Source organism: Trachypithecus francoisi, unplaced genomic scaffold (genome assembly GCF_009764315.1).
Source record: "Trachypithecus francoisi isolate TF-2019V2 unplaced genomic scaffold, Tfra_2.0 Lachesis_group10, whole genome shotgun sequence".
In the NCBI taxonomy this organism is placed as follows: Eukaryota; Metazoa; Chordata; class Mammalia; order Primates; family Cercopithecidae; genus Trachypithecus; species Trachypithecus francoisi.
The window spans coordinates 15,733,987-15,750,978 of NW_022681455.1; the positions used below are offsets into that span (position 1 = coordinate 15,733,987).

General features: G+C 39.9%; 1 protein-coding gene across 5 annotated transcripts in view; it reads right to left on the minus strand.

Moving 5' to 3' along the window:
• The window catches only part of DTNBP1 (dystrobrevin binding protein 1), a 154,592-nt gene that overhangs the window by 72,477 nt on the left and 65,123 nt on the right, over positions 1–16,992 (minus strand). For all 5 annotated transcript variants that reach the window (XM_033216298.1, XM_033216297.1, XM_033216299.1 and 2 more), the window contains one exon: positions 1,751–1,773. In XM_033216298.1, coding sequence (XP_033072189.1) covers positions 1,751–1,773 — 23 coding nt within the window. The remainder of the gene's footprint in view (positions 1–1,750; positions 1,774–16,992) is intronic.

Genomic DNA, 16,992 nt, shown 5'->3' on the forward strand with positions numbered 1-16,992 from the left:
GGCCAGGCTGGTCTTAAACTCCTGACCTCAAGTGATCCACCCCCCTCGGCCTCCCAAAGGAGGCCCTTCCAAAGTGCTAGGATTACAGGCGTGAGCCACCATGCCCAGGCCTCGTTTTTAAAATATTAGCAAAACACTCAAGAAGAAACAATTCTGAATGAACACTGATACTAAAAATCTTGATATAATGCAACATTCAATTTAGGGTTTGTTCACATTTGAGATCTTTAATTGGCCTGTGGGTGGATTTGATGTGCTGTTAATTGTACATAATTAGGAATGTGTGTATAAACAAGATATTTCAGCTTAAATTGAATTATTCTATCGGTAATATGCAACACTACCTAACCTTTTGCAAACTGCTATTCTCTTCTTTTTCTCTGAATATTGTCATACTAAAAAAAGTATGCCTCAGCACTGAGATGGAAGTAAAACTGACATTTTACATAATCTGTGTCCCTGCCCTGTCTATTAATATTAACTTGATTGTTTTTTTCATCTCTTACTGTTACGTAAGAAGATACTAAACTAGTCAACCAAAAGAAAAGAATGAGAAGGAAAAGGCATTTTATAAGGATTTCAAATCTTATTTTAAAGCACTGATTTAAAAAAAAAAAGTATACAAGTAGTGGTTTACAAATCGAATTAAGAACAATGACAGCCATGACAACACATTGTATCACACGGTCATTTAACATTACCTTCAACAAACTGGCCAGGAGCTTAATCATTTACTATAGCTGTAGTAGGTCAAACAGAAATCCAGCCAAACGAGGCTGTTCAATAATAACTATAGGAGGAATATGCCTTTATACCTTTTATCTTGAGAATTCGTCATTTTTTCTAAATTCAAACAGATCAGACATATCAACAATTCAACCATAAACGATATACTTGGAAATCTTTAACCATTCAGTAAATCTAAAGGACAATGCTGGTTTACATGTGAAGTATAATAAGCATAAAACAACTAAATCAGACGCGATTTCAAAAAGTTTTCTCAGTTATTGAAATGAGTCTCTCGAGAATAGGATTTCTAGTACTTAATTGCTCATGAGTAATTAATTGAAAAATGGCAAACTGGAAGAACCTTGAGCTGCTGGAAAGTTTGTATTTTTTTCTGTTTTTCACTAGCGTTTCTCCATGACCAGTAACGGTCAATATAACCAAGAATTATTCTCTAGTGTCCCTCCTTCAGGCATTCCCTAAACGTAAAAAGTAATGCTGGGTGCTTTTGGAATCTGAGAATATATTTCATCTGAGCCTCTAATTTTACAGATGGAAAGAGAAACTGTGACTGAAAAGCTAAGAGACTCATCCAAAGTCACAAGACAGCAGCAGAGCAGGACCCAGCACTGAAGACCTCTCAGGAGGTTCGAGTGACTACAAGGTCAATTGCAGGGGCACCTCTTGATCTTTGTCACCATTCCCTTTCCATGTGGCCCAGATGCACAAGAGAAACCAGAATCTTCTTAAATTATGATTCTCAACAACCTCAAAGTTAGCACTGCACCTTCCTAACATACCATTTATAAAGGTCATTAGCAGAAACTCTCACTTGGTATGTATGTGCTAAAGAGAATATCAAAACCACTTGTGATTAAACAAAACCTACAAAAACAGTATTAAGTTTTACTTTTTTGTGTAAACTGATTTTTAAAAAATGAGTTCGTTGATCATTATCAAGAGAGAACATCTGACACCAATTAACTCTCAACTACTTTAAAGTGAAGAATTAACACAAAATTACCTTTGAAGGTTTCAAGTGCCTTCCTGTAGGAAAAAAAAAAAAAGACAAGACATTGCAAATTTAAAATCTCTTCCCAATGAAAACTGTTCTTCCATCGTAATAAAAATTTATGTACTTTAAATGCCCACAGTGGTATTTCTGGATCTTCACATATCAGTTATACTTTACTGAAATGACCAGTACAATGAGCCTAAACCAACTATTTTCAGTTATTTATGCTATATTCTTTTTTTTTTTTGAGACGGAGTCTCGCTCTGTTGCCCAGGCTGGAGTGCAGTGGCCGGATCTCAGCTCACTGCAAGCTCTGCCTCCCAGGTTTACGACATTCTCCTGCCTCAGCCTCCCGAGTAGCTGGGACTACAGGCGCCCGCCACCTCGCCCGGCTAGTTTTTTGTATTTTTTAGTAGAGACGGAGTTTCACCATGTTAGCCAGGATGGTCTTGATCTCCTGACCTCGTGATCCGCCCACCTCGGCCTCCCAAAGTGCTGGGATTACAGGCTTGAGCCACCGCGCCCGGCCTATTTCTGCTATTTTCTATTAATGGCTCAAAAAAGTTCCACCAGAATCCGAATAATAATCTAAACAATTTCATCTAAACAATAAAACAATTATAACAACACAGCATTTTAATCCCAGCTATGAACCCTCTCATATATATAAGAATCAGTTTATAAAATGCACTTAACACAATTTTTCCTTGATGGATAAATATTCAATACTGGATTTTTGAGATCATTAGTTAAAAATTATCCAAAATAGAAGCAGTTGTTTTCCCTTTCAACAGCAAAGGAAAAAAGGGGGAAAGCACATATCAAAGGATTGAGGTGCACAGCTCATTCTGCCACAAAGGGCCAAGCCTCCAGGAATCTTCTGGTTTATTATTCTGTTAATGTTAAGTAAGGATGCCAAAACACAAAGGTTCCTGGGAAATGTACAGTGGGGAAAACATATACTAAAACAAACATTTTGTGACAAAGAAAGCAAAGCAAGTTGTTTTGAGGCTTTCCCTCACAATTCTGCAGTTACGTATTTTTTTCCTCATTATCAGTACTAATGAGTAATTCTGAGGAAATAAAGGCTTGTTATTCTGCTTAAAATATGAGACATTTATTTTTTACTTGCACTCTAGAGTTTTACTAAAAATCTAGAGATGTTTTGAATTCTTTTTTTTTTTTTTTTTTTTTTGAGATGGAGTCTTGCTCTGTCGCCCAGGCTGGAGTGCAGTGGCCGGATCTCAGCTCACTGCAAGCTCCGCCTCCCGGGTTTACGCCATTCTCCTGCCTCAGCCTCCCGAGTAGCTGGGACTACAGGCCCCCGCCACTTTGCCCGGCTAGTTTTTTGTATTTTTTAGTAGAGACGGGGTTCCACCGTGTTAGCCAGGATGGTCTCGATCTCCTGACCTTGTGATCCACCCGTCTCGGCCTCCCAAAGTGCTAGGATTACAGGCTTGAGCCACCGCGCCCGGCCTTGAATTCTTAAATCAATTTTCTACACACCTAATTACAATACCCCTCATGTTCCAAAATAGCTGACTACATTCAACAGCTGCTAGAAAGGACTAGCAAGCTGCCTACTGAAAGGCCAAGTAGATAATGTTCTTGCAACAGCCAAAGTGAAGGTTCTTAAATCAGATGGTCATCCCACTCCTTTTTTCCCTAACAATATCTACTTACAATAATTATCCAGCACCATGGTTTAAAAACCATGCAAGAATTTTCAATCCCATTTTTTCAAAGACCTGTGTGGCCGGGCATGGTGGCTCATGCCTGTAATCCCAGCACTTTGGGAGGCTGAGGCAGGCGGATCACCTGAGGTCAGGAGTTCAAGATCAGCCTGGCCAACACAGGGAAACCCCATCTCTACTAAAAATACAAAAAAATTAGCCAGGCGTGGTGGCGGTCACCTGTAATCCCAGCTACTAGGGAGGCTGAGGCAGGAGAATCGCTTGAACCCAGGAGGCACAGTTTGCAATGAGCCAAGAAGGCGCCACTGCACTCCAGCCTGGGTAACAGAGAGAGACTCTGTCTCAAAAAAAAAAAAAAAGAAAGAAAACCCTGGGTTAATTGTTTCCCTTCAGTCAATAAAATAATCAACTTCATTCTTAAAAGCTTAGCTAGGTACAAGCTACATATGCCTAAAATCTGCTTTATATCCCAATAATAAAAACCAGAATACAACAGGAAGGCAACATGTATCATAAGAGGATCTCAAAAAGATATCTTTAATATACTTCTTAGTGACGTCCTCACATTAGCAATTCCCCGATGTGAGGAAAGTTGACGGAACACTCAGTTCAATATTCTAATGAGCAATTCTTTTTTTTCTATGATTACAATCTTTAGAGAGCTTCTAATTTTCTTCTTTTAGAATGTGTGACTGTGAGCAGAATTTCTAAAGGGCTCTCCTGTTTTAAAAAGCTGAAACTCAGAATAATGATTTCACACACACTGTTCTTCTCCTACCCCCAAATATTAACAACCATAAAAACAAGGAATCCAGCATCTACTACTAAATACATTAATGAGTGAGTGTGCAATTGAGGAGGGTGCTTTTCCTATGGACGCGTCTTGCACACCCTGTAACCGCCTGGCTGCTGCTGTGAAGAGGACAAGCCCAGCATCTTCTGGCTATCCTCTGTCACACAGTGTCATGACCCACAACTCCACAACTGCCAGTGAAATTTCCAAGAAACTTCCCTTCAGAAAGAAAATCATTCCTGTACCCAATTCCTAAAAAAGATGACTGCTTGAAGTAGTGGTGGTACAAATAATTGGTTTAAAGAAAAAAATCAGTATTATGGAACCCTTTTTTTTTTTTTGAGACAGAGTCTCACTCTGTCACCCAGGCTGCAGTGCAGTGGTGTGATCTCAGCTCACTGCAACCTCTGCCTCCTGGGTTCAAGCAATTCTCCTGCCTCAGCCTCCCGAGTAGCTGGGATTACAGCCACCCACCACCACGCCTGGCTAATTTTTCTAGTTTTAGTAGAGACGGGGTTTCACCGTGTTGGCCAGACTGGTCTCAAACTCCTAACCTCAGGTGATCTGCCCACCTCGGCCTCTCAAAGTGCTAGGATTAGAGGCGTGAGTCATTGTGCCCGACCAGTATTATGGAACTTTTAAAGAACTGATGAAGTAAAGCAGCAGCACTGAAAGCCTTGAAATTTCACAATTTTTAGGGTGTACTCCACCATCTGTTAGAGGTACTCAGCATTTGGAAATACAGAACATGTAATAGAAGGTAGGGAAAGGCACGTCAGTCACAGGCAGCAGTGACTGTGAGGTCACGGAGGCCAAAGACGCAGGTTATATTTAGGAAACAGACTTCAGAACAGCAATACTTCAGCAAGTACTTGTTCTAAAGCAAATACTTCAGAACAGCAGGCTGAATGAAGAGAAAGTAATTCAGATAAAAAGGTAGAGAGTTCTCAGTGCCAGGCTAAAATATTTTGTTTTATTTTTAGCAGGAGAATAACATGAGCAAAGCTGTATTTTAGGAAGAACGTTCTAGCTGTGATGAATGGATATATTGGCAAGGGAGAGAAGAAAAGCAGTGAGTACTCAGGAAACCAAGGGGGGCACGTGGGGAAGAGCTAATTAATACTTGGAAAGAGCAATGTTAAGTGGCAATGACAATGAAATGAAGGATTCCAATTTGAAAAGTATCATAAAGTATCAAGGCATCTGACTAAATGGGGTAAGGAGAGGAAGGAGACAAGCATGCTAACTGGGGCAGTTCTCATCTGGATCATGAGAAGGAAAAGATTTTGGAGGGCAATGCATGAGTTCAGCTTGGGAATTGCTGAAACAGGAAGACTGAAAGCTGCAGAAGGAAATCCCATCCCCTTCAGCCTACTCGAGGATTTAACTACTACAGATTCCTACTCCCTTGCTTCACATTCACTCTTGAACCCATTCCAATTTGGCTTCTGGACCCCCCACTACACAATCAAGGCCACCAACAATCATCATGTTGCCAAATCCAGTGACCACTTCTCTGTTTTCATCCTAATCCTTCAGCAGCATTTGATGCCAACTAGTGGTTTCTTGAAACAGTTCTCTCTAGTGTTCTCCTACCTCCTCAGTTTTTTGTTTTTTTTTTTTGTTATTGTCTCCATCCTTACAGACCACCAGATGCTGGAGTGCTACAGGCTTGGTTCTGAGCCCTCTTCTCTCCTCAGCTTACATTCACTCACAAGCCAATTTCACCCTTAGCTTTAAATGCCATCCATATGCTACTAACTTCCTGATTGCATTTCCTATCTTGATCTCTTCTTTGAGCTCCAGACTCATATGCAACTGCCCATTTGATAGCTTTATGCAAAAGTGGAGTAGGCTACTCAAACATCCGTAAGACAGCCTGTTCTTCTCCAGCCTAACTTATCTCAGTTAATGGCATTACCCAGCTCCTCAAGTTTTGGCTCATCCATCTCCCTCATTCTCCATCCAATTCATCAATAAATCCTGTCAATTCTATCTCAAAACATAGCCTGAATGGATCCATTTCTCTCCGTCATCACTGCCATCAACTTTATATAAATATCCATTTTCTTATACTAAATATAATCTTGGTTAAGTTCAATTAGTCATTCAACAAAAATGTATTAAGCCTTAGACACTATGATAATGTTAGGAATAGCATTAGGAATAATACTAGGTTTGGGATAGACATGTTCCATAACCTCAAGGAACTTTAGTGGGAGAGACACAGAAATAAAGCAATAATTAGAAATCAATGTTATAGATTACAGTGCTTTGGTAATGACATGCTGAGGACTCTCTAGGAATAAAGAAGAGAGGACAATTCATACACTTAGGTTTGGTAGGAAAGGCCTCCTGGAGAAGCAAGGACTGAGCTGATGAGTTTTCAAGGACAGTATAACTGATGATGATGGGCAACATGTATTGAGAACATGGCAGATATTTTACTCTTAAGCATTAAGTCATACTCTCAGTTAACCAGATGAAAAAGCATGGGTAAGCAGGAGTTTTAAGTTCTAGTCACTCTCCTTCAAACTGTGTTATTAGCATAAAAATGCTAATAATAATAATTAGTGTAAAACAGCCTTCAAGTTCATCTTTTCCAAGAAGACTTAACTGACATCCAATCAGTGATCTCTCCTTTATCAAAAATTCTATAGCACTAAACGCAATCAATGTTACACATCTCACGTGCTGCCTTGTAATGTGGTTCTGTCTGTACAGGTGTCGTCTCTACAGTTACACTACAGGGTTCCTGAAGTGCAGAGACTGTATCTCTTCCATCCTGCATCACACACGTGCCCAGAGTTGGACCCAACAGTCAGCAAATCATTATTACAAAGTACTGAGGCTGCAGGATGACTAAGATCTGCTTCTTCAAAGAGGCCCTTGCTGTAACTATATTTTATTTTTGATAAAGTTTGATCAAATATTATCTCATTTGAAGCAACTTGTTTGTTGCTCGCATTTTCTAAAAATTGAGTTTATTTCCATAGTTTAATAGTATTTTCAGAAGACCAAATAAGAAGAATTGAAATGTCTCGTTTTAAATGTTAACATATTTCAAAATTTACTCAATTCAGCTAGTGCCTTTACAAAATTTAGCATAACCCTAAAACTAAAACATTCAAGAAATAACACCGGGATCAAAAGCTAACCATATTCCAAAGGGTGACACTGCTATTATTTAATCATTTTCTCTCCAGGGATTGAGTTATGAAGGAGAATAAAAATGAAAGAATCACATTAATAAAGGAATGTTACAAGAAGTATATTAAATCTATATATGAGTAGAAATCAACCAGCTCAGACTCAAGATGAAAACTTAATAGACAGAAGCTCTTGGATAAATGCCTCCATAAACACAGATAAAGCAAACTCTCTCTCTAAATACTAAACTGCCTCCCTAGGACAAATCCATGATAAAAGGCTAACACAAAATACCAACATTCAAAATGCCAACTGCAAAATGCACCTACCATTTTTCTTCATATGTAGAAATGTTTAGGGGAAATTGTTTTAAGCATGATCAGCAATGTTCTTTTATAGAACACTCCTGAACCGTGTTCCTTTGCTATGGTTGATGGACAGAACCTATTACTGTGACTGCTTGTTCCTGGGAAAGACCTCACAAGCCCATTCTTAAGAAAGAAGGGCCAGGCGCGGTGGCTCAATTCTGTAATCCCAGCACTCTGGGAGGCCGAGACAGGCGGATCATGAGGTCAGGAGATCGAGCCCATCCTGGCTAACACGGTGAAACCCCGTCTCTACTAAAAAAAAAAAAAAAAAAAAAGAAAGCAGCATCTACCATTCATCATCACCAAGTCAGCGGTCTGTTGTTTCCCGGCAGTCCACAGTCCTGCGGTACCACCCTACAGACTTGGTGGGGCTGCCGGTGATAGAGTCTGAGGGGGATTGGGGATGGGTGGTGGGAGGGGCCTCCTTCCAGCTTGAGATGAATTTTCTCAGGACTCTCTATACCTTAAAAGTCTCTGTTGTCATTTATTCTTATACCAAACCAGCAAAACATTTTCAACATTTACAAAATAAAACCTTAAAAAGCAGCTAGTTCACTGTAAAAATGGCATTAAATCCTTATTTATTATGCTATTAATATACACTGTATATATCTATGTTGGGCAAATACAGACAAGAAAGTAACAGAATGATAAGATTCCAGAATCTTGGATTATTTATTTATTTATTTATTTATTTATTTATTTATTTTTTTTTTTTTTTGGAGACGAAGTCTTGCTCTTGTCCCCCCCGGCTGGAGTGCGATGGCACGATCTCGGCTCACTCCAACCTCCACCTCCTGGGTTCAAGCAATTCTCCTGCCTCAGCCTCCCGAGTAGCTGGGACTACAGGCATCTGCCACCATGCCCGGCTACTTTTTATATTTTTAGTAGAGACAGGGTTTCACCATGTTGGCCAGGCTGGTCTTGAACTCCTGACCTCTGGTGATCCGCCGCCTCGGCCTCCCAAAGTGCTGGGATTACAGGCATGAGCCACCATGCCCAGCCCAGAATCTTGGAATTTAAAGTTGAAAAGGATCTGAAGGATATGGTAACAAAGACGACTTGGAATTTAAGAAAAATGGATTCCAAAAAAGATAATGAAGGTCTAGGCAGGTTGGCAGCACTAAGTTATATGTGGATTACATTCCATCCCACCTTGCAAGAATCACTTCCCTAAACCTGTTTTACATGAAAATCTATTTGATTTAGAAACCATGCCTGGAGAAAGAGAGGTTGAAGCAAGTAGGATAAGGCAAGATGAGATAGGGGTAAGGGATATTTACTGAGTTCCTACTGTATACCCCACATTATGCAAAGCACTTTACACACACTGTCTCCTATCACTTACAATTACCTAACTGTAGGTATCATCACCCTCACTTAATACATGAGGAAAATGGGGCTTGAGGATGGAAGGCCACACAGATAACAAGTGACAGAACGGGGAATAAAACCCACAGCTCTCTGACTTTGCATGTGTATCATCGTCAGCATCCAGAATATAGTTCAAGGGTCAAGTTTAGCCCTAACAGAAAGTTACTTAAGTAGATCACTAAATCTATAGAATTCCAGAGTCAGATATATGAAACTCAGAGCCACCCCAAAACATCCAGGCAACATCTGGGTCTACCTAGCTCGGGGAAAGTACATTATTTTTAGGAAACGAATAAAAACTAATGTTGAAAGCCAAGAGCATTGATGTATGCATGAGGTAAAATCGCCAACACAGCCCTGAAGACATCTCGTGGTTTTCAAAAACAAGTCTGCAAAAAACACTTTTATTTTCACTGGTGTACTGGTGTTTAGTGACTAGCCCACAGCAACTAATTGGCTAAGAATTTTTATTATAAAACTATTTTAAAAATGTATATCACCTCTGTGTTACTGATCTTTTTATTCAAAATTCTTAGTGGCTAGCCAATCCCTTAAAGAATCATGCTGCCATTAATTATCACCAAATCAATGGCTTGTCATTTATCAGCCATCCACAGTCAAGCCCCACCACCTGAAACTGTATATCCTTACAGGCTTGTTGCCATTTATAGCTGATAGGGTAGAAGGTGGACTTTTTTTTTTTTAACTCATGCATCCTACATACAAATATATTCCTGATCAAGTGACATCAGGCCCTAAAATCTCTGCTTGTCCACCCTTATATTGAATCGCCCACACCAGTCCATACATGCAGAGAAGCAAGGTCCTTTCCATACTCCATGGCACCCAAGCACAGAGTGCAGATAGCTTTGTGTGGAGGCAGTCTACTATCAAAGATAGGAGGAGACTTTAAAATCAGGAAACATTTGGTTCTGGCCCAGCACCACTACTTCCAACTCCTGACAAGTTGTTTATCTCCCCTAATCTCTCTTTTCTTACTGGTAGAGAAGAGAGTACACCCACTCAAATGGTCATTGTGAGACTTCTATTGAGTTAATTTAGAGTTTTTAAGCAATGTCTCTGGTACATATTAAGTGTTCAATAAAGGCTATAGCTATAATCACCATCATCATTTCATTTTTTATCTTGATGATGAGAAATCTTAATACCTGCATTTGGGAAAAAATGAACACTCTAACAGTAATATAAATGAAGGGACACAAGACTACAGACAGGAAGACTAATTAGGAGGCTATTAGTGTAACTCAGGCTACAAAGATTTGGGCTAGAACGCCGGGAAGGATCAGTGAAGACAGAAAGGCAAGAACAGAGTCAGGAAATACTGGGCTGGACTGAGAACTGAGCAGACGGTAGGAGGAAAGAGGAGATTATGAAGACTCCCACATTTGTGGCCTGGATAAATCTGTAGTGATGGAATCTTATTACAACAGAAAAAGGTCAGGTTTTGCTGTGGAAGACCATTTTGGGTATGGTGCTGTTGAGAAGTCCAGGAAGAGCTGTGTAGGTGGCAACTGGTTCTGCAGGTAAGAAGAGAGACCTGCACTGAATACAGTGGTTTGATAATGATCACTTTATGGCAGGCAGATGAGCCAAGGATGTAGAAGAGCTTGCCCAAGGAGGGACTGAAGAACGAGAGGAGGCAACAACCAAGACCACAGCACAAGTGAACACCAGCATTAAAGCATCTACAAAGAAAACTAAAATGAATCAGGCAGAGAAGAACATTTAGGATACTGGTGTTGAAGTCAAGCGAGGACAGTATCAACTCAGGTAAATAAAGATTGATTTGTCAAGGACCTTAGTTACTTAAAAAGCTAAGAAAAACATAAGTTAAACACTTCAATGAATCACAGATTTGTTCTCTAACAATGTTTTCATATTATACAATGTTGATACAATCTTTCTTTTTCGACAATATTTTAACTGTGGTATGTCATGTAACTTGCCCATTCATTTTAATTAAGAAATATTCTTTTTTTGTTTTGTTTTTGAGGTGGAGTCTTGCTCTGTTGCCCGGGCTGGAGTGCAGTGGCCGGATCTCAGCTCACTGCAAGCTCCGCCTTCCGGGTTCACGCCATTCTCCTGCCTCAGCCTCCGGAGTAGCTGGGACTACAGGCGCCCGCCATCTCGCCGGGCTAGTTTTTTGTATTTTTTAGTAGAGATGGGGTTTCACTGTGTTAGCCAGGATGGTCTCGATCTCCTGACCTCGTGATCCGCTCGTCTTGGCCTTCCAAAGTGCTGGGATTACAGGCTTGAGCCACCGCGCCCGGCCAAGAAGTATTCTTAAAGGTTCACTATGAGGTAAAATCCTGTTTTAACTCTCCCCAAACTAGAACAATGTTAACAATTTTAAAGGATACTTTTTAGCTTTTAAAAACCCATGTACAGCAGGAATATTGGGATCAACTAATAAATTCTCAAATCTACCTGAATTAATCCTTAAGAACTATAACTTCTATTTTCTCTTCCTCAAAAGTAACATGTTATTTTATATGATAATAATGCACTTCTCTGATAAGTTATAAGAATTGGTCCTAGGCTGAGGCAGGTTCCAGACCAGCCTGACCAAGATGGAGAAATCCCGTCTCTACTAAAAAAAAAAATACAAAATTAGCCAGGAGTGGTGGCACATGCCTGTAATACCAGCTACTCGGGAGCTGAGGGAGGATAATCGCTTGAACCTGGGATTAGAGGTTGTGGTGAGCCGAGATCGCACCATTGCACTCCAGCCTGGACAACAAGAGCAAAATTCCATCTCAAAATAAAAAAAGAAAAAGAAAAGGAAAAAAAAATTGGGCCTAAACAGACCATAACAGGAAACTTCCAGAGAGGAAGGAAAATGCTGCTATCTTTGGGGAAAAATGTCCCTCTTTGAAATCCAGTATCAAACCTCTCCAGTAGCATTAGCTGGGCACAATAGTAATAAATGAATTCTAAAACACTGAAAGTTATTACAGACTCTGTAAATTATAATGTACAAACTATAATCAATCTAACTTTGGAAAAAGGATTACCTATTTTTCAACCCAGGATAAGAATAATTTTGCTTTGCTTAATTTTGAAAAACTTTTCTCAAGATTGCTACATCTTTAGTCTCCACTCCTCTCCACCTCAAAGATACACTTTAGGTTTCCTTGCCTCTTAAAAACAAAAAGCTTTATGAACCCCAGCGTGTCATTTACATAACTGGAGCGAAAGAGATAACAAAAAGAACTTTGTAAACCAGTTAGAGAAATATTTATTACTTCAAAATGGCAAACAGATACTCATTGTTCAAATTAAAGCTTTAAGAACTTAAATATCAGTCCTAAACTATATTTACTGTCAACCCAAGGATCTAATAAACTGTTAAATATTCTAGCTACATCTGTTCTCGTGACTACACATGAAGTCTGAAACTGCCAAGATTTATTCTCTAACAGACACTTTAGAGCAAAAATTTTGTTAAGTTCAATTCCTTGCCAACTCATAAGCTTAGGTTTAATTTTAAAAGAAAATGTAAGGTGTGATTACACATTTATGAAGCCAACAAATTCATAGCTCTCAGTCTGTTTTCAAGAGGTCATTGGCCTCGTATATGTGATTACATTGTAATAAACACAATAAAATAAAAATGTCAATTTACTTTCAATTAACCACCTGGGAACCATCTAAAATCTAGCATCTAATAGGGAAGGGGGAGTAAAAGGAGAAAATGGAGAAAAGAGATACAAGTTTCAGCCTTTTTTATATTTTCCATGCCTCTACTTCACTTTTTGAATAGAATAGTTACAACAACAATTTTTACTGTCCTTGTCTTCTAATTCTAATATCTGTGTCAGTTTTTAATGGCTTTGATTGACTGGTTATCTTCATCCATATGTTCTCCTAGTAATCTTTGATTAGATACCAGACATTGTGATTTATCTTGTTGGTGCTAGGTATTTTTATATTCCTATAAATACTCTTGAGCTTTGTTTGTAATACAGTTAATTTACTTGGAAACAGCTTGATCCTTCTGATGCTTGCTTTATGATTTGCTAAGCACGTCTGAAGCAGTGTTCAGATAAGAGCCAATTACACGTCCTACTGAGGCAAGAATTCACCGAGTCCACTTCCCAACACCTCGGTAATTATGAGTTTTCCCAGTCTGACTATTGGGAAGAGGCACTGTGTGAGTGCCAAGCACTGTTAGCTCACCCTCTTGGATATTTTTTTCCCTCCTGCCTTGGATAGTTTTCTCACCTGTATTATCAGGTGAATATTCATGGACACCCTCTCAGCAACTCTCTCCTCTCTGGGACTGTGTCCTGTAAACTCCAGCTGCCTTGATCTCCCCAGATTTAACTCTTCAACTCTGAGTCTGCCAGGCTCTGCCTGGGTCCATTTCCCTGCACTGCACCCTGGAAACTCTCTCTAGGCAGGATGCAGAGGCAATCACAGGGTTCACCTCACTTGTTTCCTATTTATCAGGTACCATCACATCTCTCCTTTGTTCAAAATCCAGTGTCTTAAAAACATTCTCTCGTTTATTTTGCCTGGTTTTTCACTGTATCAGGTGGGAGAATAAATCTGGTCCCTGTTACTCCATCCTGAGTGGATGCAGAAGTCCACTCCCTTTTTGTAAAGTCATTGCCTGAGGAAAAGTTCTCCTGCTCCCCTTTTCATTCAGCGTCCAAACAGACCTCTGCTGCAGAACTGCAGAAGCTAGTTTACTGCCCTGCTGCTTGGCTCCTTTGGAGAAGGTGCTCTGGATCTTCTCTTTTGGTTCCAGAGCCATCTTCACCCTGAAGAATGCTGTTGAATTCTTCTCTCCCATTCTCAGCTCAGCAAAGCTAGGCCTGAGGGCCCCACTCCTGCCACATCTCCCCTTCTCCCCAATTCACCAACTCACCAGTCTCTTGGCAGGTGAGCTTGAACAGTCATTGCCTGAAGCTCAGGAGTTTGGCAGGTTATTCTCTGGAACATAGACTGGTCAAATACCACTACAGATATGCCATAATCTCTTAAATAAATCTGTTATGCTTTGTTCTAAAGATTTTCTAAATATAGTCCACAGTCCAAATGTTACCAAAAAACAAAACAAAAAAACACAAACAAAAAGAAGGACAGAGTCCCTTGGCATTAACTATAATAGATACATAAACATAAAGCAAAAAGAATCAGGACCCTTAAAATATGCATAAGCACTAAATGTCATCAGAAGCAGCAGCGACCACAACTTCCAGGAGGTGGGTTCTAGGAGACAACCGAATTTCAAAGTCTGGATAAATCAGTGAAAAATGTTTCTGGAGTCAGTATGCCCCTAAGCAGGTTTTGAATCCAACAGAAGACTATGTTAAAATTATGAGTCACTTATAATTAACAAGAATTGCTAAAATCACTGTTCTTCAAGATGTTGCTATTTTTGGAGAAATTCTGATGGTATGCTGTGTACTGAAGGGGAATGCATAAGTACTGAAGGGGAATGCATAAGGGATCTAGAAATTTAGAAATAAGAAATATTTTAATTAAATTACACACTTATGTATGATTTCAAGTATAACTAATTATTGTGAGAGAATTTCAATAAGCACTCTAAGGACTATGGAGCACTGGAAAGATTAAAAATCTAGAAGGTTGAGATTCTATACTTTCATTTAGCTCTATCTCTAAACCTACCTACTGTTCATGACTTGGGGTCTTTGTTCCCACTGTTCCTTCTGTTTGGAGGTGGACAGTCCTAGATCTTCATATGGCTGCCTTCTTATTGAAGCCTCTTCTCACATATCTTCTCAGAAGGGCCTGCCCTGCTCACCCAAGCTGAAGCAGTCCCCTCCTGCCTTACCACTATACTATCACTCCATTTTATTTCCTTCAAGGTTTATATCATTGTCTGAAATTATCCTTCTTTTTTCTTTATACGTGTATCATCTGTCTTCCTCCACATCCAAAAGAATGTAAGCTGACTCTCAAATTTCAAGCCCACATTTCTAATTGCTAGCTAGACAAGTCCATGTAAATGTTTTTAAGTTCTTTATTTTGACTCATATACTAAATACCAGCTCTTCTTTCTTTATGAAAAATATATTTCCTATTGGTTACAAAAGCTTCTGCCAGGGTCCATGAATTAGATTCATAAGGCTGTGCACTCATCTTCTGAACTATCTGACAACTTAGCTACTGGTGTGAGTACCTGTCTTCACCTATAGCCATATTCTAGCCACTATACAATGTTTTGCTGTTTATCAAGGCATTGTCCATTCCTGTCTATAAAGGCACTGGTAACAGTAATATCATTTTACATGCAGAAAAGTATTTAGAAAAGCAATTTACGGGTATCTTCCCCCTACAACCACACAAGTGTCTTAGATGGCACTTTTCTCAGATAACCAGCTGAAGACAGATGTCCTTCTTTACTTCACAAATGAAGTGGATTAAACATCTATTCAAATGTTTCTCAAGGGTAGGTAAGAGCTATCAGAACCATCCCTAGGCTGTATATTTCCCTACCCACTGGGAGAATCACCTGACTAGGAAGCCACTGTCACATTTAGGAATGGGTCATACTCCTGTTTTTGTAGGGGCAGGAATCTATTCTCTCTGCTGGGAATGTCCGTCAAATGAATGACAAAATATCATATATCCATTTGAAACTACAGATGCACTGGTATAAGCATCTGGGACTCAATCATTTTGTTCCAACTTAACGTCAAAAAAGAAGAGACATTTGGGTTGGTGTGGTAGTGTTGTGGGAGCCTTGGACTGAAGACTCTGGTTCTGATGCTGGCCCCTAAATAGTCTGATGACTTAATGCAACTCAATCTCCTTCTCAACTCCAAAAATTGCTGCCCTGCCCACACTATAGGCTCTGGTGGGAGCTGAATGACAAAAGCCATAGGAACCTATTGCAGAGACTATTAGCACTGGAGGAGTGTGAAAAATTATTCTTCATTCTCCCACTCTCCCCACCTTCATCCAGTGTTCTGGCCCAGATTTCTGGGAAAGCTACAGGGTGTGCAAACATTGTTTAAAAATGCATGCACATAGGCATATCACATATCCAACTTTTTCTATCACATATTATCGTTTTCTTCAGAGTAAGAAAAGTCATTAGCGTAGTTTGCATGGCATCTTGTTAAAAAGGAAGGAGGTTTATTTTTAAGCGACTCATCTCTTATGAACCAGAAAATTAGAAGTTTTTCACTAGCAGTATTTGAAAATTCCTCAAATGGTGTTATGTAGAATACTAAGTCACAGAATTTTAATGTGTTACATGCAAATTGATTCTGTGAGCAAGTAAGTTATGAAATGCTGAGTCAAAAAAAAATTTTTTTTTTTTTGAGACAGAGTCTCACTCTGTAACCCAGGCTAGAGTACAGTGGTGTGATCTCAGGTCACTGCAACCTCCCCATCCTGGGTTCAAGCAATTCTCCTGCCTCAGCCTGTTGAGTATCTGGAATTACAGGCACCCACCACCATATCCAGCTAATTTTTCTATTTTTAGTGGAGACAGGGTTTCACCATGTTGGCCCGGCTGGTCTCGAACTCCTGACTTCAGGTAATCTGCCTGTTTCAGCTGGGATTATAGGCATGAGCCACTGTGCCCAACCAAAACATTTCTTTGTTTTTTTGAGACGGAGTCTCACTCTGTTGCCCAGACTGGAGGGCAGTGGCACGATCTTGGCTCACTGCAACCTCCGCCTCCTGAGTTCAAGTGATTTTCCTGCCTCAGCCTCCCAAGTAGCTAGGATTACAGGTGCATGCCACCATGCCCAGCTAATTTTTATAGTTTTAGTAGAGACAGGGTTTCACCATGTTGGCCAGGCTGGTCTCGAACTCCTGACCGCACATGATTCGCCCACCCCTCGGCCTCCCAAAGTCCTGGGATTA